Raw genomic sequence first — 24,263 nt, 5'->3', positions numbered from 1 at the left:
TTTTCAGATCCTCAGATTCACCATTCCGCGTTCTGTTAGTCTGATTCTAAGAGGGATCTGACTTATACTTAGATTCAGTAGTGTGAATGCTCATTGAGTCAAGTTTGAAAACAATGCTGTGAATTGATTGTAATGTAAATTGAGACACACAGAATTTAAGTTCATTTTCTAATTAGCAAATTTGTGGGTTAACGGAAAGTGTAGGACTCACATTGCTTAAACTCTTCTGGCATATTGGAGAATTTATGACCTGCTTCTGGGAGTTAACACTAATTTTCTTTTGATTCAGATATAACGAGCAGGCCTTCCGAGAGCTGAATTGGAAGTCTTTGAGCATTTGTTATGAGCATGGAGTATATTTTTTTTCAATAGTGTCCATTTTAAATCTAGTCAGCTATGTTTTAACTGATTAGATTTAGGAAAAATTTCAACTATAGTCTAATTGGCTAGATCACAGGTGTCAAACTCAAGGCCCGCGGGCTGAATCCGGCCTGCTTGGCCGTTTTATGCGGCCCACGGGCCGATGCCGTCTCCTCACAGCCGCAGTGTGTACTAAGCCACGTACAGTGGCTCCTTGTGCATCCTGCGTCTCATCAAGAAGCATTCTCTCTGACGTTGTGATGTCAGAGAGAAGGCTTCCGGTTCAGGCACAGAACGCGTGTGAAGCCGCTGCATTTGGCTTCGTGCACACTGCGGCTGTGAGGAGAAGGGAGCCGACCACAAGATAATACCGGGGGCATCGGACCGTGGGCCGCATAAAACGGCCAGAAGGTAAGAAATGAATGTCTTTTCATTTCACAGGTTTAAACCTTCCATCTGCAATAACTTCACAGGATCTGTTATTGATTTCATTATCCATTCTACGACGGGCAACATCATCTATAAGGTCTATGATAGCAGTTATTCCAAGCACCAGCAGTAGAGGTATAAGTGGTGTAGACCAGGACACAGTGGATATCATAGGAATTGCCTGTAGAATAAGCAGCATCAAGAAATAGGTGTTTGCTGCTCTTTTAAACTGTTCCCATAAATGTGATTGGATTGTACTTGTAGGTCTTTATTGCATTTCCAGACTATTTATTCTTCTTAAAACAAAAACTTTTCCTTAAACTGGGGCTGGTCGTGGAAGCAGCAGTCATTTGCCTTCATTTTCCAGGAACATTCTTTTTTGGCTGTCTCTTGACTCTGCTCCACCTCTCTGTTAATTCTGTTTTGCTCTGGTTCAACAGATGGACTCTAAGTCCTCGTCCGTTTCATCATCACTGTAGGGCATTTTTTCATCATTGGGATACTGGGAGGCATAGCATGGAGGGAGGGAGACAACAAAGGTAGGGGGAATGACTTTATTTTGAATTTAGTGATTTGAATTGTGTGTATTAGACTTTATTTTGAATTTAGTGATTTGAATTGTGTCAATTTTGAGAATTTACATCTGTTGTCTATATTTTGCACTGTTCAGGAAGAAATGCATTTGTTTCTTTTTCTCTGGGGCTATACTGCATGCAGAGTCTTGAATTTTAGGGTTTCGTTTGTATATATTAGTACTTTTAGTTTTTGGTCCCACATAGGAGTTATCTGTGTTCTGGTAGGAATGAATGTTGAGAAGCATACAATGTGCTTTGTGTAGTTTAATTTTGTGGTTAACCATTATGTGTTAATAAGATTCTAGTGTGTGTGTATATATGAAAAATGAATGGAAAAAATGGTGTTATAATTAGTACTATTATGGGGGTGGGGTCTGGGGCAGAGATTGGGTGGGGTCTGGCCTGCGACTTAGCCTGTGTTTTGGATTTCGACCCCTTAATGTGATTGAGTTTGACACCCCTGGGCTAGATTGTGGCTATAAGGTTTTTTTCAGGACATTAAAAAGGTGTGAGCTAAATATGTTAATAAATTCATCTAACTAGCCCAATTAAGGATAGGAGCTCCACTGAAAATATACTTCTACTGAAATTTTCATATTCTGGGGAACAGAAATAAAGGTGTGTTCAATATTCTGCATCTGTAAGATAATGGGTAGACAGCACTTTGTCTTCAGATTAAACTAAAATTTGTCATCTCTCTAGAACCAGTCATTCAGTTTAAATGATAAGAATGAACAGGATTTGGAAGAGAACCGAATGATGATATGATATGAATGATATGATACCAATTTTTTTCCAGGGGTCTTTTTACAAAAAATTGGATAAAATATTAACAAAATTTATTTGGCTTGGAAAAAACCCCAGAATTGCTCTAGTATCTTTACAAAGACCAATTGAGGAGGGAGGGGTAAATTTTCCAAATTTTTATAGGTACCATCAAGCCTATATTATGCGTCATGGTATGTATTGGATCCTCCCAGAACCCATTGAACATATACCAGATTGGTTCTGGTTAGAATGGAGATTAATGTTTCCTTTACGTCTGAGTCATGTGATAAGTATTCAAATGCCAAGGTTATATAAAGATCATAAAATATTAATGGATACTTGGAAAACTATAAGATATATAAGTAATCTAACTCCTATTCCAATAACTAAATCAACGACTCAAACAATATGGCTTAACCCAAAGATCAAAGTTGGCGGTTTTAAAATTATCTGGAAACATTGGATGATGGCTGGAATTCGTATTTTAGAAGATGTAATAAATAAAGGTAAACTGCTTGAGTTTTCACAATTGCAAAATAAATTTGGTTTAAATAAATCACAATATTTCAGATGGTTGCAATTGAAGCAGGCCATTCAGACAGGGTTCTCTGAATGGAAAAATCTTAATAATTATCATAGTATGGAATTCTTATGTTTTCAGATAGATTCCATGGGACACCAGGCCGCAATGTGGTATAAATTAATATCTGGATTTATACATAAAAAAAAAAAATGGTCTTAGAGATATTTGGAGCATTGAGATTAAGCATCAAATTAATGCATCTCAATGGCCACGACTTTGGTCTTGGAGGATAAGATGTACAATGTCAGCATCTATGAGACAAACTTGGTTTTTTATTTTACATAGAGCTCTATAGACCCCTACACGTTTACATAGAATTGATAGCTCTAAGTCTAATAGATGCTGGCATTGTCATCTAGAAGCAGGGACATTAGATCATCTTTTATTCTATTGTCCATTCATATTAACATTTTGGAAATCAATTTGGCCCCAAATAAATAGGATGTTAGAAAATCCAGTAGCCTTGACATATGATACAATTCTATTTGGTACTACAATGAGAGCCCATAGTCAAATCTCATCAAATAACAACAAACTTTTATTTATAATGACTGGAATAGCAATACAGCAAATTACACATAATTGGAAAAATTGGGACAGATTGAACTATAATTTCTGGTGGAACTCAGTTTGCCATATATATAAGATGGAACATGCATTTGCAACACAAAAAGGATATATGAATAAGTTCAAGAAGATTTGGGGACCATTAACAGAATATTGCAATATTTGAATTTCATTTTCCCATGATAAGAAAATAGTATAAAGAAGGAGGGGGGGAGGGGTTAAGGGGAGGGAATTATTCTCTTTATCATACATTATAAATAAAATATTATAATAGATGATATTCTTACATGAAAATAATGTAATAAAGGGAGGGGGAAAAGGTTCATATTTAAATAATAATTGATAAAATCATTACAATATATATATTGTATAACTTTATAAGAAAAATAATTACAATTATATGATATATAAAACCATAAGAAAAATAAGACAAGAAATGTTATATATAAAATATATTATAAAAATATCAAGTGTATTGTTAAGATAATTGTATGAAAATTTATGACACTTGTTGTTAAATGGAAAAAAATTCAATAAAAAAAACTTAAACGAAAAAAAAGAACCGAATGATGAAAATTACTGGTGGTTGAAATGCATGAATGCTAAATTTAATTGATCTTCTACTAACATCTGCAAAGTCAATGGATGGGCCAGATGGAAATTCTCCTTTTGTTTTAGGTTCTGGGTGTAGAGGAAAGGAGGGACAGGGGAGATATGTTTCAGACGTTCATATACTTAAAAGGTATTAACATAGAACAAAATCTTTTCCAGAGAGAGAACAATGGTAAAATCAGTGGGCATAATTTTGATGTTGAGGGATGGTAGACTCAAGAGTAATGTTAGGAAATACTTCTTTACAAAGAGGGCTGTTTGTGTCTGAAATGTGCTCCCAAGGTGGTGGAGAGGAAAATGGTGACAGAGTTCACAGAAGCATGGGATGAGCACGGATGATCTCTAATCAGAAAATAATGGTAGATACTGAAGAACTAAGGCCAGTACTGGGCAGACTTGCACAGTCTGTGTCCCTTATATGGCCATTCAGTTGAGGATGGGCTGGAGTGAGCTTTGATGGAGACTCCAGTAGATGGAAGCTAAGCACAGTACTGGGCAGAGCTCTGGTTTTTTGGCCCATACATATCTAAGAAAAAGGACAATTTAAAGTAAAACATTAATTTATAGAGTGCATACAGTTGGGCAGACTGGATGGATCATTCGGGTCTTTATCTGCCGTCGTTTACTATGTTATTATGATCTGCTTCTATACTAAACTACAACTGATGGGCAAAAAAGTAATGTATACTAATCCAGTTACTGCAAACTTTCTGTTCAAAGCAGGTCTACAGGAAGAGAAGTGACATTGCCCCCTCCTCTTTCCCAGACAAGACAGTTTCCCTGTGACCTGGTTTGAATTGCAGCTACTATAATTGGTGCTTTGTTGCAGTATGAATGATATTTAAATAAACACTTAGATCTATGTATAGGTATAGATACATTTTGTTTTAAAATGTACTGTTTAATTTTCTCAGGTTGAAAATGGCAGCACAATGTGTGATGAAAATAGAGCTTTCCATATCCTGCAGCAATCTGATGGACCGTGATATTGGGTCAAAATCTGATCCTCTCTGTGTGCTGCTTATGAGCTCAAGTGAGAAGCACTGGTTTGAGGTAATGATTTAAAAAAATTACTGTTTATGGGATTTTAATTAAAACAAATCATTTCTCAGTTAACTAAACAAAGCCATTATCTACCATCAAAAATAAAAATCTTTGAGATTTAGGGTAGGTTGGGAGGTCATGGATGTAACACAGTCCTGGAAAATCTGCAAATAAAACAGCCTTGCTAATGGGCTTGTTCCTATCTCCCCCTGCCCCTGAGAACTTGTCCAAAGCTGTTTTTGAAGGCATCATAAAGTGTGATTTTATTGTTTATTATAGCATCTCTTAAAGTAAACACTATCTAACTTAGCCTTCTGTTTCATAAGAATATAAGAACAGCCTTACTGGGTCAGACTAATGGTCCATCTAGCTCAGTATCCTGTCTTCACAGAGGCCAATCCAAATCACAAGTACTTAGCAAAAACCAGGGCAAGCAGTGGCTTCCCTGATGTCTGTCCCTGGTGCTTCTCTGGGCTTTTTAAAAATTATTATTATTCACTGTCCTCTTCTCGTCATCCTCAGTTTCTCATTTATTTTTCTTTTCGTTGGTCAGGCACGTTGTGAAATACAAGACCATTATTTAGAAAACTTGTTGTACTATAATAGTACTAGTTTCCAGAACTCAAATAGAACCAGTCCTGCTTATGAAAATGACTGTAAATATTATACAAGTCCGTAAAATACTGATACATCACCTGTTGGGAAAACAAAACAAGCCAGATTGCTATGGAATGACACAAATGCAATGCTAATCAGACCAGGTCAACTGTGCCCACTTCCTTGTTTCTAACATTGGCCATTCTGGGATTTGAATGTCTGGCAGATACAAAAAAAAAAAAAATGTTTCTCATAGCTCATATCTATTGATGAGCAATTGATGATAGCATAACTTCCCTCCCTCCCATCACAAAACTCCCCTGTAACCTTGGCTCCAGGTTTGGTTGAGCTAGCTGCAGTTCAAAAGTTACAAGGGGGTGAACACATACTGAGATCAGAACTGCTAGACACATGTGATAAGCCTTGTATCAAATCAAACCTAAAAGCTTTCAGCGCTCCTGCCGTTCCCTCCGCTGACTCCCGAGCTCTCACAGCAGCAGCAGAGCAGAGCACGAGGCAGGCGCGAGCTTTTCACATTCCTGCCTGTTCCCACTCCGTGAATGGCTGCCATCAGTTCTCTCGAGACTGACGGCAGCCGTTCACAGAGTGGAGCGGGACCAGGCAGGAACGTGAAAAGCTTGCGCCTGCCTCGTGCTGTGCTCTGATGCTGCCATGAGAGTTCAGGAGTCAGCTGAGAGAAGGACAGGAGCGCTGAAAGCTCCTGCCATACAGCACTGGACGGCAGTGCTCTGCTCTGACGCTGCTGCGAGAGTTAGGGAGTCAGCTGAGGGAAAGGCAGGAGTGCTGAAAGCTCCAGCCATATAATGCTGGACAGCAGGATTTTTAAAAAGGTAAGGGGGGCCTGCCTGCCTGCATGCCTGCCTCGGGGTGGGGGGCCCTGTCTTCCTGCCACTAGGCCTGCCTGCTCTGTGCCCTGTCCCAGCCTACCACTAGACCACCAGAGGGGGGACAGGGTACAGGGCAGGGCGGTGGGACAAAAAAAATATTTCTTGGGTGAGTCTTATGGTAAGGTGCGTCTAATAGAGTGAAAAATACAGTATTTCTACTTGGTTATTTCAACTGCTGCTTAAAGCAAGATTACTTTTTTTGTGTATGAAAACATTGCTTGCAATTGAATACACTAAAATCTTGTTAAATATTTGCACAAAGAGCTGCTTTAATGCACTGTACATGTAGGGTAGCACAATTGTGGTGGAGGTGCTGTTGCTGAAGGTTGTTATTAAGGAAAAAAGCTAATAATACTGGTGTATAGTGTCTTATCTGAAAAGAACAAGAAATAATGTAAAGGAAGATGATCAGAAAGTCTAAAGGAGTCTTATTTATTATAAGCAGCTACCATATTTGCCACACTATCCCACCCTTTTACTAAACCACAATAGCATTTTTTTATCGCAGGGAGCCACACTGAATGCTGCGCACTGCTCCTGATGCTCATAGAGTTCCTATGAGCATCGGGAGCAGCGTGCAGCATTCAGCGTGGTTCCTTGTGCTAAAAAACACTATCGCGGTTTAGTAAAAGTGTTGTGGGTGTGGGGGGGAATGTTTGTTGTTCCATGTCTTCCATGCTATGTGTTGCTGTATAACTTCTACTATACAGATACAGCTTTCTGTATAGACCTCAGGTTTTTGTACTGAAGCAAGGACTTCTCTAAGTTTCTGGCCACTGTAAGAGTTTCCTGCTCAGCCAACCCCTAATTCTTTAATCTTTGATGTCACCAGTCAGACTCTGAATCAATTGAACAGTTCTTTAATAACGAAGCAAACAACTTACAGTTAGATGATAGTTCAATGTAGTTCAAGCCTGAACATTCCTTCTCACTTCACTAACATATCACGTCTATGGTAGGAGGGTTCTCCAGACTTAGAAGTAATCTAAGCTGTATTTGATTGTCAGAATTAAAGGAGTGAAAAATCTGGTGGGAGAACACCACACTCAGGTTCTCACTCAGCAAATATGGCCACTGCTCTTCTCAGACTGAAGAAGGAGTTGGGCCCATGCTCTGTGGAAGCAGCCCAGACTACTGGAAGCAAAGCTCTCTGGGTAGTTGAGTCCACAGAGCACCCATAACTACTACACATTTAAACAAACATTAACTGAGCAAATGCCCACATAACATGGGGTCAAAACGCTGAGGGCCTCTTTTATCAAACTGCGTTAGCAGTTTTTAGCGCAGAGAGCCGCGCTGCTCCCAACGCTCATAGAAATTCTATGAGAGAAAGTACAGGAGGGGGAGGAGTCAAGATGGCGGCAGCGTGAAGCTTGCGATTACACCAGCGGTCCGGGACAGTTTCTTTACTTACTCCGTGATGCCTCATTCTAAGCGGAAAGGTAGCGTCCGAGCTGAGCCCTCTGTGGCCCGGACGTCTACCCCCGTTCAGCGTTCTATCCTGGACTTCGCTGCAGCTTCGTTTGGCCCCGTAACTCCAGGAGGTAGTCTCGTGCTCTCTCCGGCTGGAAGAGCGGCTGGGGATTTCGGGCAGGAGGTTTCTCTCTCCCCTCCGGAGCCTGCTCCGCCCCCGAACCCTGCTCAACTCGCGGCCCGAATGGAGGCTTCCTCTGCAGAAGTGAATGCTGGGAAGACCCCGTTTCAGGGACTCGGAATCGCGAGAATATGAGGAGAGCAGGGGGAAGTGAGAGCCAGTATTGTTACTGGCTCTGAAACATCTAAATCAGAGGCGATTACCCTCGAGAAGATTTGAGATTCTCTCGAGAGACTAAACATCCAGGTAGCCAGATCTTCACGTGACCTGACAACTCTTGTAAGTACTGTGGACGCTTTGGGGAAATCCTTGGAGAAAACTAAAGATGAATTTTCAACGGAGATAAAAGAGGTTAAGGACAATGTGGTAAATATTCAAGCTATATCCAATAATTTGATAAAGAAAGAACAATTTTGAGTAAAAAAATTGAACAAATAGAAAATTACAACCGAAGACTGAATTTGTGTCTTTTGAACTTTCCGAAGGCCTTGGGGGTTACATCTATAGATATGTGGAAAAGGTATTTAATTGAAGTATTAAAGTTTTCCCCTGAACATATACCTCCACTTAACAGAATTTACTATTTGCCGAAAAAGAAAATTGAAGGAACCGACCCAGGTATAGAGGAACGTTTGACAATAGACGCTTTAAATGTTACTGAACTATTAGAAACTACACTCTCCGAATCTACAGAGAGAGCCACAATGTTCATATCTTTTGTTTTCGAACAAGATATGAATGCAATTATGCGTTTATATTTCCGAAATCCTCAACAAATGTTTCTTGGAAAGAAAGTATGGATTTTTCCAGACGTCACGAGAACAACGCAGGAGCGAAGAAAATTATTCTTAGCAATGAGAGTAGAGACTTTGACCCTTGGAGCGACAGTCTTATTAGCATATCCATGCAAATGTTTAATTAAATACCAAGGTGTTAAATATGTCTACTATGCACCAGAACAGCTACGCACCTTTTTAGATTTAAAGAATCTTGCTACCCGGAATGTTTAAGAGTAGGAGGAAAAGAGGGGGTTAAAGACTGTTAAGCCTTTCAAGAATATAGTTATTACTTATGTTTGTTATCTCTTCAATATATTCATCTCCTCTCCCTCCAGAGTTAGTGGTCTAAGAAAGAATGAAATTTTCCTGATAGTAGAAATTGTGAGTCTATTTAATTTGTTTCTTTTCTGTTTTACTTGTACAAGAGGAATATTCTTGTGAATTATGTAAAATTTCAATAAATAAATAATTTAAAAAAAAAGAAATTCTATGAGCGTCGGGAGCAGTGCGGGCCATTCAGCGCAGCTCACCGCACTACAAACTGCTAGCACAGTTTGATAGAAGAGGCCCTATGTTTCGTCACGCATGCTTGCCTAACCATTTTTGCTAGTCATGCCATACTATGTTAGCCAAGTTTTGTAATGCTATGTTTACCATGCTGTTTTGCTGAACTATGCTCGCCATGCTGTCTCACCATACCTTGCTTTTTCAGATTATATTTTTACCTTGCTTTGTAAACTTTGTTTTGCTGTCTTTGTTGGACTTGCCCCAGGTACATTAGATAGATTGTGAGCCCGCCAGGATAGACAGGGAAAAATGCTTGAGTACCTGAATAAATTCATATAAATCGTTCTGAGCTTCCCTGGGAGAACGGTATAGAAAATTGAACAAATTAAATAAAGACATAGAAATATAACGTCAGATAAAGGCCAAATGGCCCATCTAGTCTGCCCATCCACACTAACCAGTGTAATATGTTTATTTTATCTTAGGTTGATCGCACAGAAAGGATTAATAATTGCCTGAATCCTAAATTTAACAAGAAGTTCCTGATTGATTATTATTTTGAGGTGGTTCAAAAGCTGAAATTTGGAGTTTATGATATAGACAACCAAACCATTGATCTGGGAGATGATGATTTTTTGGGAGAATTTGAAATTACTTTGGGGCAAGTAAGTAGCTGTATTTTTTTGTTGGTTTGGTTTGCTTTACGGATAACACTATATTAATTGCACAAATATGAGAAATGTCCGGGTTAAAGCCTCACTATGCTGAAGGAAGGGAAGAAAATGAAAGTGAACAAGAGAATATGAATGAGATTGTAGGTGCCACCAACAAGATTCTATACTCTATTTTCATAAAAGTGCCCTCCAGCTACATCCATTTATTCAACCAACCACCAGCATCTTGCCCATTTTTTGTACTAGTCAACTCTTGACTTCATCTAGTTTTCCTGCCTCTTGGTTCTGATGTTGGCCATTCATGCGCTTGTCTCCTGATATTCATGATCTAGTATTATTTTGAAGACATGATTTCTTAGGATTGTTTTGTATGTTTATTTTATCAGGTTTTTGTTTTAAAATTATGTATGTAAATTATGTAAACCGTTTAGTTTTAAACGGTATAGAAATTTTTTAAATAAATAAATAAATGGAAAGATAGGTCTTGTGATCTTTTATCTAGTTTGCCTATTTTCATTTCCTTTTGCAGTGCTATAACATTACTCAATTTTAGTCTCTTAATTTCACTTCTCAACAAAGGATCTGCTTTGCTTGCCTCATAATTTTCTTGAAGACTGTTGCTGTTTTTATCTCTACCATCTCCTCTGGAAAGCTGCTCTATGCATCCACCAAACCACCACCCTTTAAACAAAGATCTGTTTCCTTATATTACTTACCAGTGTACCCTTTGTGAACTTCATATTCTGTTTCATGTTACTGTCTACTATTACTGCTACTATTAATTATTTCTATAGTGCTACCAGATGAGTGCAACGCTGCACAGTCACAAAGAATAAGAAAACAGGCCCTGCTCAAAAGAGCTTACAATCTAAACTGTCAATCTGAACCCTGAAATAGAGTCCAAACCTGGGTCTTTGGAACAGTATCCAATGAAGAAATGGGGGTTGAGCAATGGACTTCCAATGGGAGCCAGGAGAATAGGCAATAAGTCAGTTTATTCAATTTTCTATACCGTTCTCCCAAGGGAGCTCAGAACGGTTTACATTAATTTATTCAGGTACTCAAGCATTTTTCCCTGTCTTTGCCGGCGGGCGCACAATTTATCTAATGTACCTGGGGCAATGAGGGGATTAAGTGACTTGCCCAGAGTCGCAAGGAGCAGCGTGGGTTTGAACTCACAACCTCAGGGTCCTGAGACTGTAGCTTTAACCACTGCGCCACACACTCCCCAATTAAATCCACAATTAATCATAATTAATCCACAATAAATCCCAATTAAATCCACAATACATGTACTTTGTTTTTGTGGATTTACATAATAAACTGACTTAAGGCTTATTCTCCTATCAGAAGTTCATTCTTCAACCCCACTTTCTTATTTGTTTTCTCATGGGGCTTTTTCCTATTGGACTTTGCATCTGATTTGCTATGGAACAGTATCCATTGGAGATTTTTGAGGAGAAACCTTGTATGAGATATTGAAAATTTTTGAAAACTTGATTTCAATGACACACACAAGAAAAGAAAGACCCAGACCTCCCTTACTGAGATTCCTATGTGGGCTAAAAGAGCCCACCCTTCACAAGTTTCTATGGTAGGCTAGCTGAAAGGTCAGAGAAGTCAAACTGCAGATATTGTCTTTCAGGATTTCTTCAGGTTTAAAATATAGAAAAATAATGTTTTCAAAACCAATTCTATGTTTAATATACATTCACATTCATAATCACTCATGGGATCCCATCATCCATACACAAGCAACACTCATTTTTCATTCATATCTCAGCCATATTTCATAATTTTTAAAAACATATAAAAGAAAGATTCTTCTCTACCCAGCATTGGAATGTCAGGACCATCTGACAATCTAGACAAAGAACACTAGAAACCCCAGCCTTTTTTAAGTGAGAAACCTTCAGTATGTTTTACACCAAGAAGAGACACAAAGAACGACAGAAAACAAAATGGAGTCAGATTAATACAAAATTGAGTCATTAATACCTCTAGAAGTGTGTTATGTATTACCTGATTTCCCCTATGATCTGACTTTTCCAGCCCTCCTGGTAACCCCTAGTGTTTTTCTGTTATTCTTTAATGTTATTTTTCTGGCCTTTGCTGCAATCCATATTCACTTTGTTTATATTTGTGTACCAACTTTTCATAAGTTTCTATTGGGTGTGACCTTAATTAACTATCACATATATATCTAACTAGATTTACCCAGAATTATGTGAAAAGGAGACATTGTATGTAGAAAAATCTACAATATACTCCACAAACATGTCTTGCACACTATCCATTCCAGTACAGCATTATAGCGCCCCCTACCAGCCAGCCAGCGCCACTACTCAATCCCCTCTTGGATATCATGCAAGTTTACCAGTGTGATACCAGTGTGGTCTTACCTCTGGCTCTCAGAGGGTTACTTTGGGCACTGCCTATCTTATGGATCAGTGTAAGTCTGTGCAAGTATATTCTCTTAATGCCAATTAGACAGGACTAACTGCACAAATGGCCAGAAAAACATACTACCTAGGCCTCTACCGGTGCCTAGAAAATCTTACCCAAAGCATGCTTGATTTCTCTCAGGTGAGAAAGCAAGCAAATCCCATCCACTGTCCTAGATAAAACCCTTCTTCAAGTAATTTATGTAAAGTTGCTGGCTAAGCAAAACCATACAGAAAACTTACCATTCAAGTGGGCAGGTATATAAGCAGTGTCTATTCTACTGTCAAGGTACAATAGCCATGTACCAGAAGAACAGAACAGAAACTAAACTTGCATCCATTCTTTTATAGAGGTATCCGTGAATCTCTAGTACTTTTGAGGTATAAAAGTCAGAAAAATGCTAAGAAAGTATAGCTAAGAGAAAGATAGAACCTTATATATTAGACATATCTAAATCCCTAGATTTCCCTAAAATAAGAGAACCCCAATATTATCAAACTTAGGAGTTGTCCCTATACCCAGAAGTGTCTGGTATAGTAACCTAGAATTAAATGCAGTAAGATGTAAAATAAATGCAAAGTGGAAACCCTAAGAAACCCAAATATATGCATAACTCATGTGCAGGTGATGCAAGCAATGAGTGCACACAAGATATAATTTTTCTTTTCTGTGTGTGGTGCAAGAACCCATTTCTCAAAATAAAATAAAATCATTAAAAGAACTAATGATGTCAGCAAATGAGAAGCACTGCCACATATATGACAAGCTGCTTCAGGTGTCACAGTACATAGAATACAGTAATATAAATTAATATTTAAAATACAGGATAAACAGAGTCTTTTCAGAGAACAATGCATGAGGACAATGATAAAGAAAATACAACAGCTAGCAAGATGTCATAATGGGCCTATTGGATTATGCAAAAGCATAATTAAAGTTCAGAAGCATAATTCAAATGAAGTGACTTAAAGTACATTGGCTTGAAGTAAAGTCTATTATTTGTGCAAAATCATATGAGTCCAGAATTTCTATACCAATATTATAAAATTAGAGTCTATGGATCAGTCTCAGTGAAACTGAATAATGGCTTTAGAAGTTCATGCTACTGGTTTCCTGTCTGTTAATGATGATACCAGAACCAGTTCATGTGTGCTGAAGTCCACTGCTATAACACCTTCAGTTCCTTTGGTTTAAAAGCAGTTTATTTAGAGAATTATTTATTTAGCCCTTAACATTAGCTGTTTTGTTCTGATAGATAGTTTCCAGCAAGACGATGACAAAACCCTTAGTGCTGAAGAATGGCAAACCAGCTGGAAAAGGAACCATTACGGTAAAAAGAAAAAAAGCAGAATTAATGACAATTGTATTGTTAATTTCATCTGGAATGTGTTTGTCAGTGGAGTAATGTCCCTCTGCTTGACATTCAGTTAGAGGCTAATAAAAGTACATTTTTGCACAGAATTTCATTTAGCTAGGTCATATGAGTAAAATGTCCCCAGGATGTGCTATCTCGTCAGAATCAAATGTTTTCTAAATTGCATCTAATGACCTAATTTAAAAGCAAAGAAATTAGTTTTATCTTAGTGTAATTTAAAATGGAACTAATAAAATGTCAGGCTCTGCTTTCTAAACTGCGTGGTACTATTTGTTGTAGAGCTTTGTTGTTTTTCTTTTTTAATTTTTTTTTTGTTTTCTATCACCATCAATTCCTTAGATTATTGCAGATGAAGTGAAGGATAACAGAGTACTTAACTTTGAGGTAGCCGCCAGAAAATTGGACAACAAGGTATTTATTTCATTGCCAGATTTATGTTTTGGAAACTGTAGAATATAAATATTTTATTGTTTTATTTGAATGCACTTAGATTGTATATGAGTGGGGAGGAGGGAGGTGTTGATTAGCAATTTCCTCCTTTTCCTTTTGGGCTTTCCACCCAATCAGGACATGTCTCTGCTAGAGCTGTAGTATCTTGAGCTTTCATGTGCAACTTCCTGAAAGGAACAGATTCATCTGCCCAGATTTTACAAGAACTATTCTTTGGCCAGGAGTTAAAGGCGTAAGTACCCTCAAGAGCACAGTACATGTGCATCAGGGGCCAGTAAGTGTCACCATTTTACAGGGGCTGGGATTATTTTCCTCACCCCTTTCACCCTTTCTTTGGGCATTGTGAACTCTGCCTCCAAAGCATCCCTAATTTCAACCAACCCAAATGAGGTTTAAAAAAAAAAATTAAAGTATAGTGATGTGCCATAATAGGAGAAAAACAAGTTTGACACATCTGTGTAATTGCATTGAAGAAAGGCCCAAATCATATGTTGCTTTGACCTACCTTTCTAGACCACTTAATTCCAGAGAAAGATAGGAAATTTAAGATCTGTGAATCAACCCAAGTTTAAATAGAAAAAACAAGCATGATCAGCAGTGTTGCCAGGAAGTGCATATACTGAAGTTGCAATGAACAAGGAATTCAGTTCAGACTTTCATTTTTGCATGTCAAAATTCCATATGTCTGGATGTCAAAGGTACATTTTATTTTAATAGGCAAAGTAATATTACTACCTCAGTTTTAAAATAAAGTTAATATTTTAAATATAAATCTCTGACTAAAGGCTGTCATGCCAGATTTCCTTGATTTATCCTCTAGTAGCACAGTATCTACAGCTCAAAGTGGTTCTTAAGGTATATACGAGAACTTATTTAGGTTTCGAAATGCATATATCGCTTGCTAGTACTTTATTTCCAGGCCAGTGTAAAAAGGGATCATTTATTTGACATTAATATTAAAATGTAACAGTTTCCTTGGATGCAGGATAGCATGTGTTCTGTAATATCCAGATTGAGCTAATTACCTGTTCTAATATGTACCGTAGGATCTATTCGGAAAGTCAGATCCGTACTTGGAATTTCATAAGCAGATTCCAAATGGAAGCTGGCAAATGGTTCATAGAACAGAGGTAAGGAATATTTTTCTCTCTGGGATAATTTTTCTTTGTGGATTACTTGATTGTAAGTGTGTGTTGTTACAGTTTCTGAATGTGCAATTGGAGTCCCAACACCGGGGGGGAGAGGGGGGAAGGGGGGTTGTTGCAGTGGGAATTCAGCCACTGTTCTCATGATCTGTTTAAAATATCTGTATTCAGTTATAGGCTTGGCAGCCTTGCAAATTGCATAAGTACAAATTTTAAAAATTATAATACGTGCTCAAATGATGGGTAAGACTGCTTACTGCCTGCTAGTACTATAAATCCCTTTTCAAAAGGGCATACAATTTAAGAGGAAAATTCATAAAACTTGCTGGTAAAATCTGGCGAGTTGATTTAATGGCCTTAGTCAGCGACTTTTATTTTATGGACAATTCTCAGCATAATAGCATGCAAATTATATGCATGCTATTTGTGTGGAGAATCGCCGGTAAAGAGCAGGAGAAACTGTGCCTAGTGATTGCTCAGAAGAGCAGTTGCTATGCACAGCTCCTCCCTCCTGTCAAAGTCTCCCTAAGTCCTGCTGGTTCAACTGATTAACCGTCAGGGAGAGCAGCAGAATGAAGAGACTCCCCCTCACCTGCCGCTGTCTTGAAACCCCCCAACACACTGACCCAAGATCGGCAGGAGGGATGGCCACTCCCTCCTGCCATCACCATCGGACTCTGACAGCTCCCCCCCAAAACTCCCGGCAGGAAGGATGCCCACTCTGTGTTGCTGCCCCCTCCTTCACATTAACCAAGAAATTTGTTCAGCCTGCAGGTTTAACTAAGCAAGCTAGGATGTTGCAGAGACTGGACGTGCAAAGAGTTCTACCCCATTGTCTGGAAAGAACCAATGACCTGCGTCTTTCTGCCATCTTTTTGTTTTAACTAGTTAGTCAAGACGAAGCATGGCAATTTTGTCATAGGCTGTAGCAAACAGCCGCCTATCTCTATCAAAGGTCATGTAACCAGAAGTGTGACATCTTCATGGGCAGAGTCCTAAGCAGTTCTGCCCGAAGAGATTTGTAGAGCAGCCACTTGGTCTGTTCTTCATACCTTTACAAAGTTCTACAGAGTGACGTGACAGCACAAAGAGGACATTGTTTTTGGGTCCTTGGTTTTGCAAGCAGTCTCATCTAGCCCACCCTAGATGTCTGGCACGGGTCTGGTACGTCACCTAGAGTACAGACTCCTATGTCTTCTAACAGAAACAAGATGATCAAGGTAAGAGCTTAATCTTCCAATGGACTAATAGATATTTATATATTTATATTTATTCAGTTTTTCAAATTTCAAACAAGCAAATCAAATACTTGCATATAGATTTATAGAAGTTATTAACAGAAAATTCTAAACCTAATTCCACTTAACCCAGTGATTTAGGTTAATCCTTATCTTATTAAACCAACATATTTAGTCCACCATATTGAGAGAGATTTAGGAAAAAATATATATATTAATGGAAAAAGAAAATATTCAAATTTGGAAGCGGCACTTATCTGCAGATCCTATAGCCAGTTATGACAGTTACACATTTTCAGCTATGGGCACTACTTGCTCTTTTGATTCTATAAATCCTAACAGTTGTTTAGGTTCAAAAAATAGATAATTCTTATTCTGGTAGGTAATAAAACATTTTACAGGAAATTTCGACAAAAAATTTGCTCCCAGGGCTAGGATTCTTGGCCTCAGTGCCAAAAATTCCTTTCTCCACCTCTGAGATCTTAAAGACATATCTGGAAATATTCGAACATTAGAACCTAAAAACTGATCATTCATATGACGAAAATACAATCGTAAGATATATTCTCTATCACTTTCCAAAACAAGAATTATCAACAAGGTTTTCCTTTCCATTATAACCTCCAAGGAGTTTTCCAGAAAAGTTGTTAAATTAGTATCCACTTCATATGCCTCTTGAATCTCATTTGGAGTAGACACTTCCACAGGTTTCTTTATATGAAAATAATTAGGTCTAACCATAGGTGGCAAACTTTCTGTTGGAATACTCAAAATTTATTTAAAGTACTTCCTAGTCATCTCCATTGGTGAAATTAAGGGACATTTAGGAAAATTAAGGAGTCTCAAGTTATTTTTTCTTAATTGGTTTTCAAAGCTTTCCATTTTCCTTGCAATAAAAGTTCTTTTCTTGATTAATTCCAAATCTAAAGCCTTCATTTCACAAATGTTTGTCTCCTGTTTATCTTTTCACTTATATCTTTAAGGGCCAAACCCTGTTGCTCCACTTTGGAGTGGATAGTTCCATAATCAGTGCTTAAAGTGGAAAAAGACAATTTGAGGTTTCTGTCCATAACTGAAATTGCCTGCCATAAAGCCTTCATGTCTATTTTTTCTGGCTTCTTTAGCACCCTAAATGTGATCTTAGCCCCACCAGAAGCTCCTCTCAGCTCTGCTTCAGTGTGGGTTAACTGTTGCTGTTCTCCAGTCTCTCCAGCTCCTGATGATATTGGAGCTACCGACCCTCCTTTGCTGAGGCTCGAAATCTCCTCCTGGGACATCGAATCCTCAGACTCTCCCAGCACTGTACTATTTCCGGGTTGCGGTGATGGTTGCCTTTGCTCCAGGCTTAGCAATGCACGAGTCTGTAGGCTGAGCTCGCCTGACGAATTTGGGCTTGCCTCCGAAGTAGAAGCTGCTGATTCACCCAGTCTGGCAAAGGCTCCTTCAATTGTTGTCTGCACCAGCCGTTGTGGTGCCGCTATCACCGCCGGAGGGTTGCCGCAGTGGGCTCCTTTCCTCTTTCCCATAACTAGGTAAGAGGAGTGCTGTTGTAACGCCGCCAACTCTCCTCCACTAATAGATATTTAATGGATCTTTAAAGCCTGATGATAGAGATTTCGGTCTGCTCCTACACACACTTGATATTCAGTAGGATTGTCTATTTTGTTAATTAAAGGATTTATTCCTTTGGAAATTAATGTGTTTATTAGACTTATCCTGATTTCTGACCTTGCAGCAGTAGGTGTAGACATATCAGAGTTGCAAACCATTGAATGAACACCATGTTGGCAGCTAGACGCTGAGGCCCTGATTCTGTATAGGACGCCTGGGAGAGGTGTCCTATTCAGAATCGACCTACACTAAACCCCGATTCTGTAACCGGCGTCCATGTTACAGATGCTGGTTAGAGAATCGGGTTAGATTAGACACGGCCCACTACACTTATCGCGGCAAGGGATCTCTCTGCAGCTATAAGTATAGCGGGTCGCGGCCCCCTGTCCGATCGCTGGCAGGAGGGTGCCCAAACCCTCCTGCCAGAAGATGCCCCCCCGACAATATCGATCGCTGGCAGGAGGGTGCCCAATCCCTCCTGCCCGAAGACGCACCCTCCCCCCCCCCTCGACAATATCGATCGCTGGCAGGAGGGTGCCCAATCCCTCCTGCCTGAAGACGCACCCCCCCCCCCCCCGACAATATCGATTGCTGGCAGGAGGGTGCCCAATCCCTCCTGCCCGAAGACGCACCCTCCCCCCCCAGCGCTAACAACCCCCAAACCTCCACCCCACCAAACTAACCTTTTCTTAAGGCCAGATGGGTCTTGCCCGTCCAGCCGGCAGGCCCGCCTCGTCGAAATGAGGCGGGCCCGCCCCTTCCCGGCCCATCCCGCCGAAGCCTAAGGCCTGATTGGCCCAGGCTCTAGAAGCCTGGACCAATCAGGCCTTAGGCATAGCGGGTCCGCCCATCCCCACTTAATCTAAGGCCTGATTGGCCAATGCACTAGTGCATTTTCTTTCAGCATTGGGAGTGAAACCTGTGGAAGTTCTCTCAGGGTTTCCACAGCTGGCATTGTGCATGTTGCAGGTTTCCGTTTCTCTCATCTTTGTCGGGTAGAAACTGACATTTCAACCATCATGCTGTGGCTTTCTTCAGGGTATGCTCTGAAGTCTGCAGTGTGACTTTGTAAATAGTGGGTTCACTGACCTGATTGGGAGCAGGGCAGTCCGACAATTTGAATTTTGTTGTGAAAGTCCATAGAATGGAAAAGTCTCTGGTAGGTTTAAAGATGTTCTTCCCGAGGAGCTGGGTTAGATGTTCTCTCAGGGTTTCTGCAGCTGGCATTGTGCTTGTTGCAGGTTTCTGGGTCTCGCTGCATCTTTGTCAGGTAGAAACCGATGTTTCAGCCATCGTGCTGTGATCTTTAAACCTACCAGAGGCTTTTCCATTCTTTGGGCTTTCACAACAAAATTCAAATTTCTGACCAACTGACTTTCCTGCCAAAATTCAAATTGGTGGACTGCCCTGTTCCCAATCAGGTCAGTGAACCCACTATTTACAAAGTCACCCTGCAGACTTTAGAGCATACCCTGAAGAAATCCACAGCATATTGGCTGAAATGTCAGTTTCTACCTGACAAAGACGCAGTGAGACCCGGAAACCTGCAATTAAAAAAAGACTGTAGAAATTTACTATCGGATATTAACTCAGTATGGACATAGCACCATGAATCAACGAAAGGTTTATGAGTGGGTAAAAAAAGGTTAAAGTGGGAAGAACAGAAGTAACTGATAAAGGTCATTCTGATCACCCATCAAAACTGTGCACACAAGAGCACATTGACAGGGTGGATGCCTTGATTAGAAAAGACCGAGGGATAATGATGTCTCAATTGGCTGTAAATTATCAGCTAAGGATCTGCTTTTGCCATAATGCATGATGATTTGAGATACAGAAAAGTCTGTGCATGATGGGTTCCCAAACAGTTTACTGATCTGCACAAGCAGAAGCATGCGGAGGTTGTGACCCTGTTCCTGAGACAGTATGAAGAAGATCCAAGTATTCTGGAGAGAATTGTCACCGGCGATGTGGAGTGGAAATATCGGTCTTCTCCAGTGAAGAAGAAATTCAAACGTCAGCCCTCATTCAAGAAATTCATGTTAACCTTCTTTTGGCAAAAAATTGGTCCGCTATCACTGAGCATTCAAAACTGGAAAAAAGATGAAAAAAGACAGGAACTATACTATCCTTGAAAATAAGTGTGTATTTAAACCATTAAATGTTGTAAGTTTGTTTGAATTTTGGCTGTATGTTGATTTAATGGACATCAGTATGAGCCATATAAACGGTGCCCAGTGTAAGGCTCTGGCAGTAACCTTGCGATGACTGGCATCATCCAGAAAATATCTGGATAAGGATAACTGCCTCATACATCATATTTGTCCGTGGCCAAAAAACAACAAAATTACTAAAATGGGAAAACTAGAGGTAAATACCCCAACTGTCCCTTCACAATCTTGAATCCAGGAGATATGGCATGTGACCTCCTAAGGTGTAAAATTAAGATTGGATAAGGTGTCTGTGACCAAAAACTTACTGTAAAAAATGCCAAATAGTGTAAAGGAAAGTGAAAAAATTCCTTATTTTTAGAAAGGATGATAATAAAAAAAAAAAAAAACTAGTGTGACTGAATAACACGTGTGAAAATGAATGAAAAGGGTAGACCCGCCCAAAACCAAAAAATGAACAATAACAAATGTATAAAAAGTGAGTCATCGCAAGGTTACTGCCAGAGCCTTACACTGGGCACCGTTTATATGGCTCATACTGATGTCCATTAAATCAACATACAGCCAAAATTCAAACAAACTTACAACATTTAATGGTTTAAATACACACTTATTTTCAAGGATAGTATAGTTCCTGTCTTTTTTCATCTTTTTTCCAGTTTTGAATGCTCAGTGATAGCGGACCAATTTTTTGTTAGATATTTATTGTGGACAGTATTGGTCACAGAGTCCCAAGGGGTTCTTATTGTTTAGCAACCTTCTTTTGGGACATGAAGGAGCCTCATCTGGCACATTTCCAAGCGCACGGGCAAACAGTGAAAATTACTGTTCATTGCTGCGAAATGAACTTAAACCTTCAATTTGCAGTAAAAGAAGTGGAATGTTGTCCAAAAGAGTCTTGCTTCACCATGACAATGTACGACCTCATACAGCAGCAGCGACAAAACAGACAGTGTGGTACACTGTCAAAAGTGCGCTGGTCTTTGGTGTGACGACAATCCCACGGTGACATTTGCACACAGGACATATGCGCGCCGTCATTTCCACCTTTGAAGCCTTTCTGTTAGCACTGTGAGGAGGTTTGGGTACATTTACAAGTCCTCGTGCCCCCACCCCAAGTACACTGAAAACTCCTGTTCTCCTTTCTTTTTTCAGTGTAGTTGGGGAGTTCCCCCCCCCCACACTCCCCTCACAACGCTAAAGGAAAGGCTTCAAAGTGGCGGCACACATATGTCTTGCACGCAAATGTCGCCACGGGATTGTCGATGCACCAAAGTCTGGCGTGCTTTTGACGGGTCACTGACAGTGCAACAGCTTGGGCTCAAACGTCTTCCATATCCTCCTTACAGCCCGGATCTGCGGTCCTCTGAAGGCAAAGCTGCAAGGTTGTAGATTCACCTCTGGTGATGGAGTAAAGAAAGTGGTGCTCACCTGGCTTCGGGAAAAGCTGAAAAACTTCTCTGCAGGACGCAGAAGCTTGTTGAATGATGCAAGAAATATGTCGTCTTGCATGGGAACTATGTGGAAAAGTGATATGTTCAATTGCTGAAAGTTCTGTTAAAATTGTTAAATATATTTTGCCTTTACTTTTTCATTTGCCCTTATATATATATATATATGTGTGTGTGTGTATAATATAAATATACACATACATATATATTATATCAGTTTGACATTTATATGTAGTTCTTTCATATTTCTCATTAATGATTATGAAAATGATTTTCCTTAACACTTTGTTTTATTTTTCTATAATTATGTTTCTCATGTTTCCTGATTATTGTAAATTGTGTATTGGAAAATTTTTAAAAAAGGGGAAGGGTTTGGAAAGGTCAGTGGAACATAAGATTTTATTTGCTGATGCTATTTTGCTGACATTAGCAGCTCTTTGGACCTCAGCCAAATCAGCTGCAGATACTTTTTATATATGAGAAAGCATTGGGTTTAAAGTACAAGATTAATATTGACTCGGAGCTGTTTCCAACAGGTGAAGGAATGGTTCCCTTTTAAGTGGACTGAAAAAAAAAGATTACTTGGGGCTTTGTTAGAAGAGATGGGAGGCGATTGTAGGAAGATAATTATGTTAAGCTTTTGGCGACTTTTGGTGAATTGCTGTTGAGCTGAATGTACTTCCAAGACCTATGTATGCTTTCCAAACATTGCTGGTTCCTATCTCAAGGAGAACTCTGTACAAGGTTCTTCAGTTTATTTGGTAGCAAAAATGACCTGGATTGGTGAAAGAGATGCTATTTCAAAGCAGAAAAAGATAGGGGATGGCCATACCTAATATAGTACAGTACTATTGGGCTTTTCATTTAAGACCAGCTATAGGATGGATAGTAGCAGCATAGTGGAGAGCCTTGAATACAAGTGCAGCAGGCCATGCTGGGCAGGATACAAAGCTTTCTTTTATTTGGTATACCTGATTTTATCCGTGGCTATAACACCAGTTTTTGAAGTGAAGATAAACATATCCTCTTGTTTTGAAACCTATGAATACTAGATACCTATGGGCATGCTCTACTAATTCGTCTGTGATTTACTTTTGATTAAACTACATTTCACCGGGTGGCATGTAGTTTAATCAAAAGTAAATCACAGAAGAATTAGTAGAGCATGCCCATAGGTATCTAGTATTCATAGGTTTCAAAGCAAGAGAATATGTTTATCTTCACTTCAAAAACTGGTTTTATAGCCACAAATAAAATCAGATATACCAAATAAAAGAAAGCGTGTGAGTGTGTGAGCATTTGGGTGTTTGGATGTCTGGAGGTCTGATTGTGGAGTGTTTACTGTCTGATTGTTGTGGTCTGAGGCCGAGTGCTTGGGGTTTGTGTGTGTTGATTGGGGGGTTTGGTATTTCAAAATGTCAATTGTGATGGGCATCCACCCATTGGGTTCTTGCCATGTGCAACATTTGCTTTCCTAGTTTTCAAGTGCTGTTTTTCTGCCTGCTATGTTTTTATGCTTACTTTGATCCTGGTTGTATGTCCCTTTGCAGTTGCTAATAAAGACAATTTAAAAAAACAAAACTACATGCCAAGATTTGAAGACGTGAGGTCATTGCATTTGGCTATGCAGTAGATCAATTAGGTAACACAGCCAGTGTTTTACTGTGCTCTTGTCAGTAGGTATACCGAAATTGTCACTCAGTTTTAGCTGGTCTTCATGGATCTGATTAGGGGAGGATAGCTCTTGAAATATAGGGCTCCTTTTACGAAGCCGCGTAATAGCGCGTGCTAAACCTCCGGCCGCGCTAGATGCTAATGCCAGCATTGAGCTGGCGTTAGTTCTAGCCGCATAGCATGCGCTAAAACCGCTAACGCAGCTTCGTAAAAGGAGCCCATAGTCTTAGGAAAAGAATCACCTTTTTTGATGTTCTCTTATTTTGTAGGTGATCAAAAACAACTTAAACCCAGTCTGGAGGCCCTTTAAAATACCTCTTCGCTCTCTCTGCGATGGCGATTTGGAGAAAACAATTAAGGTAAAGTTTGAATGCTGTATATGTTACGATGTTGGTTAGATAAGAATCTGGAAGCACAGCTTTAGTCAGCCTTTCTGCTCCACTCTATGCTCTTCTATTAAATAGCCTTAGCTGCCTGGTGGCTGTGATAGTTTTTAAGAAATGGAACTGATAGATACAGGGCAGTTGATCTGCCCCTGAGATGGTGGTGCCCTTCTTTTCAAAGCGCCACTGCCTAATACCTACAAACCCAGGAACTCTGTTCATAAATTTTTCTCCTATGGTGATTAACAGATATAAATAGATACAAGCCAAAAAAAAAAAAAAGCAAATACAATAATGGGAAACAAAAATCAGAATGGTAAAGA

The 24,263-nt window shown here is 39.5% G+C and overlaps 1 protein-coding gene across 2 annotated transcripts in view; it reads left to right on the top strand.

The window, feature by feature from the left end:
- Nucleotides 1-24,263, top strand: part of CPNE3 (copine 3) — a 100,720-nt gene that overhangs the window by 21,227 nt on the left and 55,230 nt on the right. The window contains exons 2-7 of one of the 2 annotated variants that reach the window (XM_033933266.1): nucleotides 4,809-4,947; nucleotides 9,809-9,988; nucleotides 13,698-13,772; nucleotides 14,157-14,228; nucleotides 15,314-15,397; nucleotides 23,827-23,916. In XM_033933266.1, coding sequence (XP_033789157.1) covers nucleotides 4,816-4,947; nucleotides 9,809-9,988; nucleotides 13,698-13,772; nucleotides 14,157-14,228; nucleotides 15,314-15,397; nucleotides 23,827-23,916 — 633 coding nt within the window. In that variant the 5' untranslated portion in view covers nucleotides 4,809-4,815. The remainder of the gene's footprint in view (nucleotides 1-4,808; nucleotides 4,948-9,808; nucleotides 9,989-13,697; nucleotides 13,773-14,156; nucleotides 14,229-15,313; nucleotides 15,398-23,826; nucleotides 23,917-24,263) is intronic. The other variant, XM_033933267.1, reaches the window with a different exon arrangement.

Source organism: Geotrypetes seraphini, chromosome 2, assembly GCF_902459505.1.
Source record: "Geotrypetes seraphini chromosome 2, aGeoSer1.1, whole genome shotgun sequence".
NCBI classification, from domain to species: Eukaryota; Metazoa; Chordata; class Amphibia; order Gymnophiona; family Dermophiidae; genus Geotrypetes; species Geotrypetes seraphini.
Note: the sequence above shows the minus strand (reverse complement) of the source record. Positions and strands in the feature narration are given on the sequence as shown.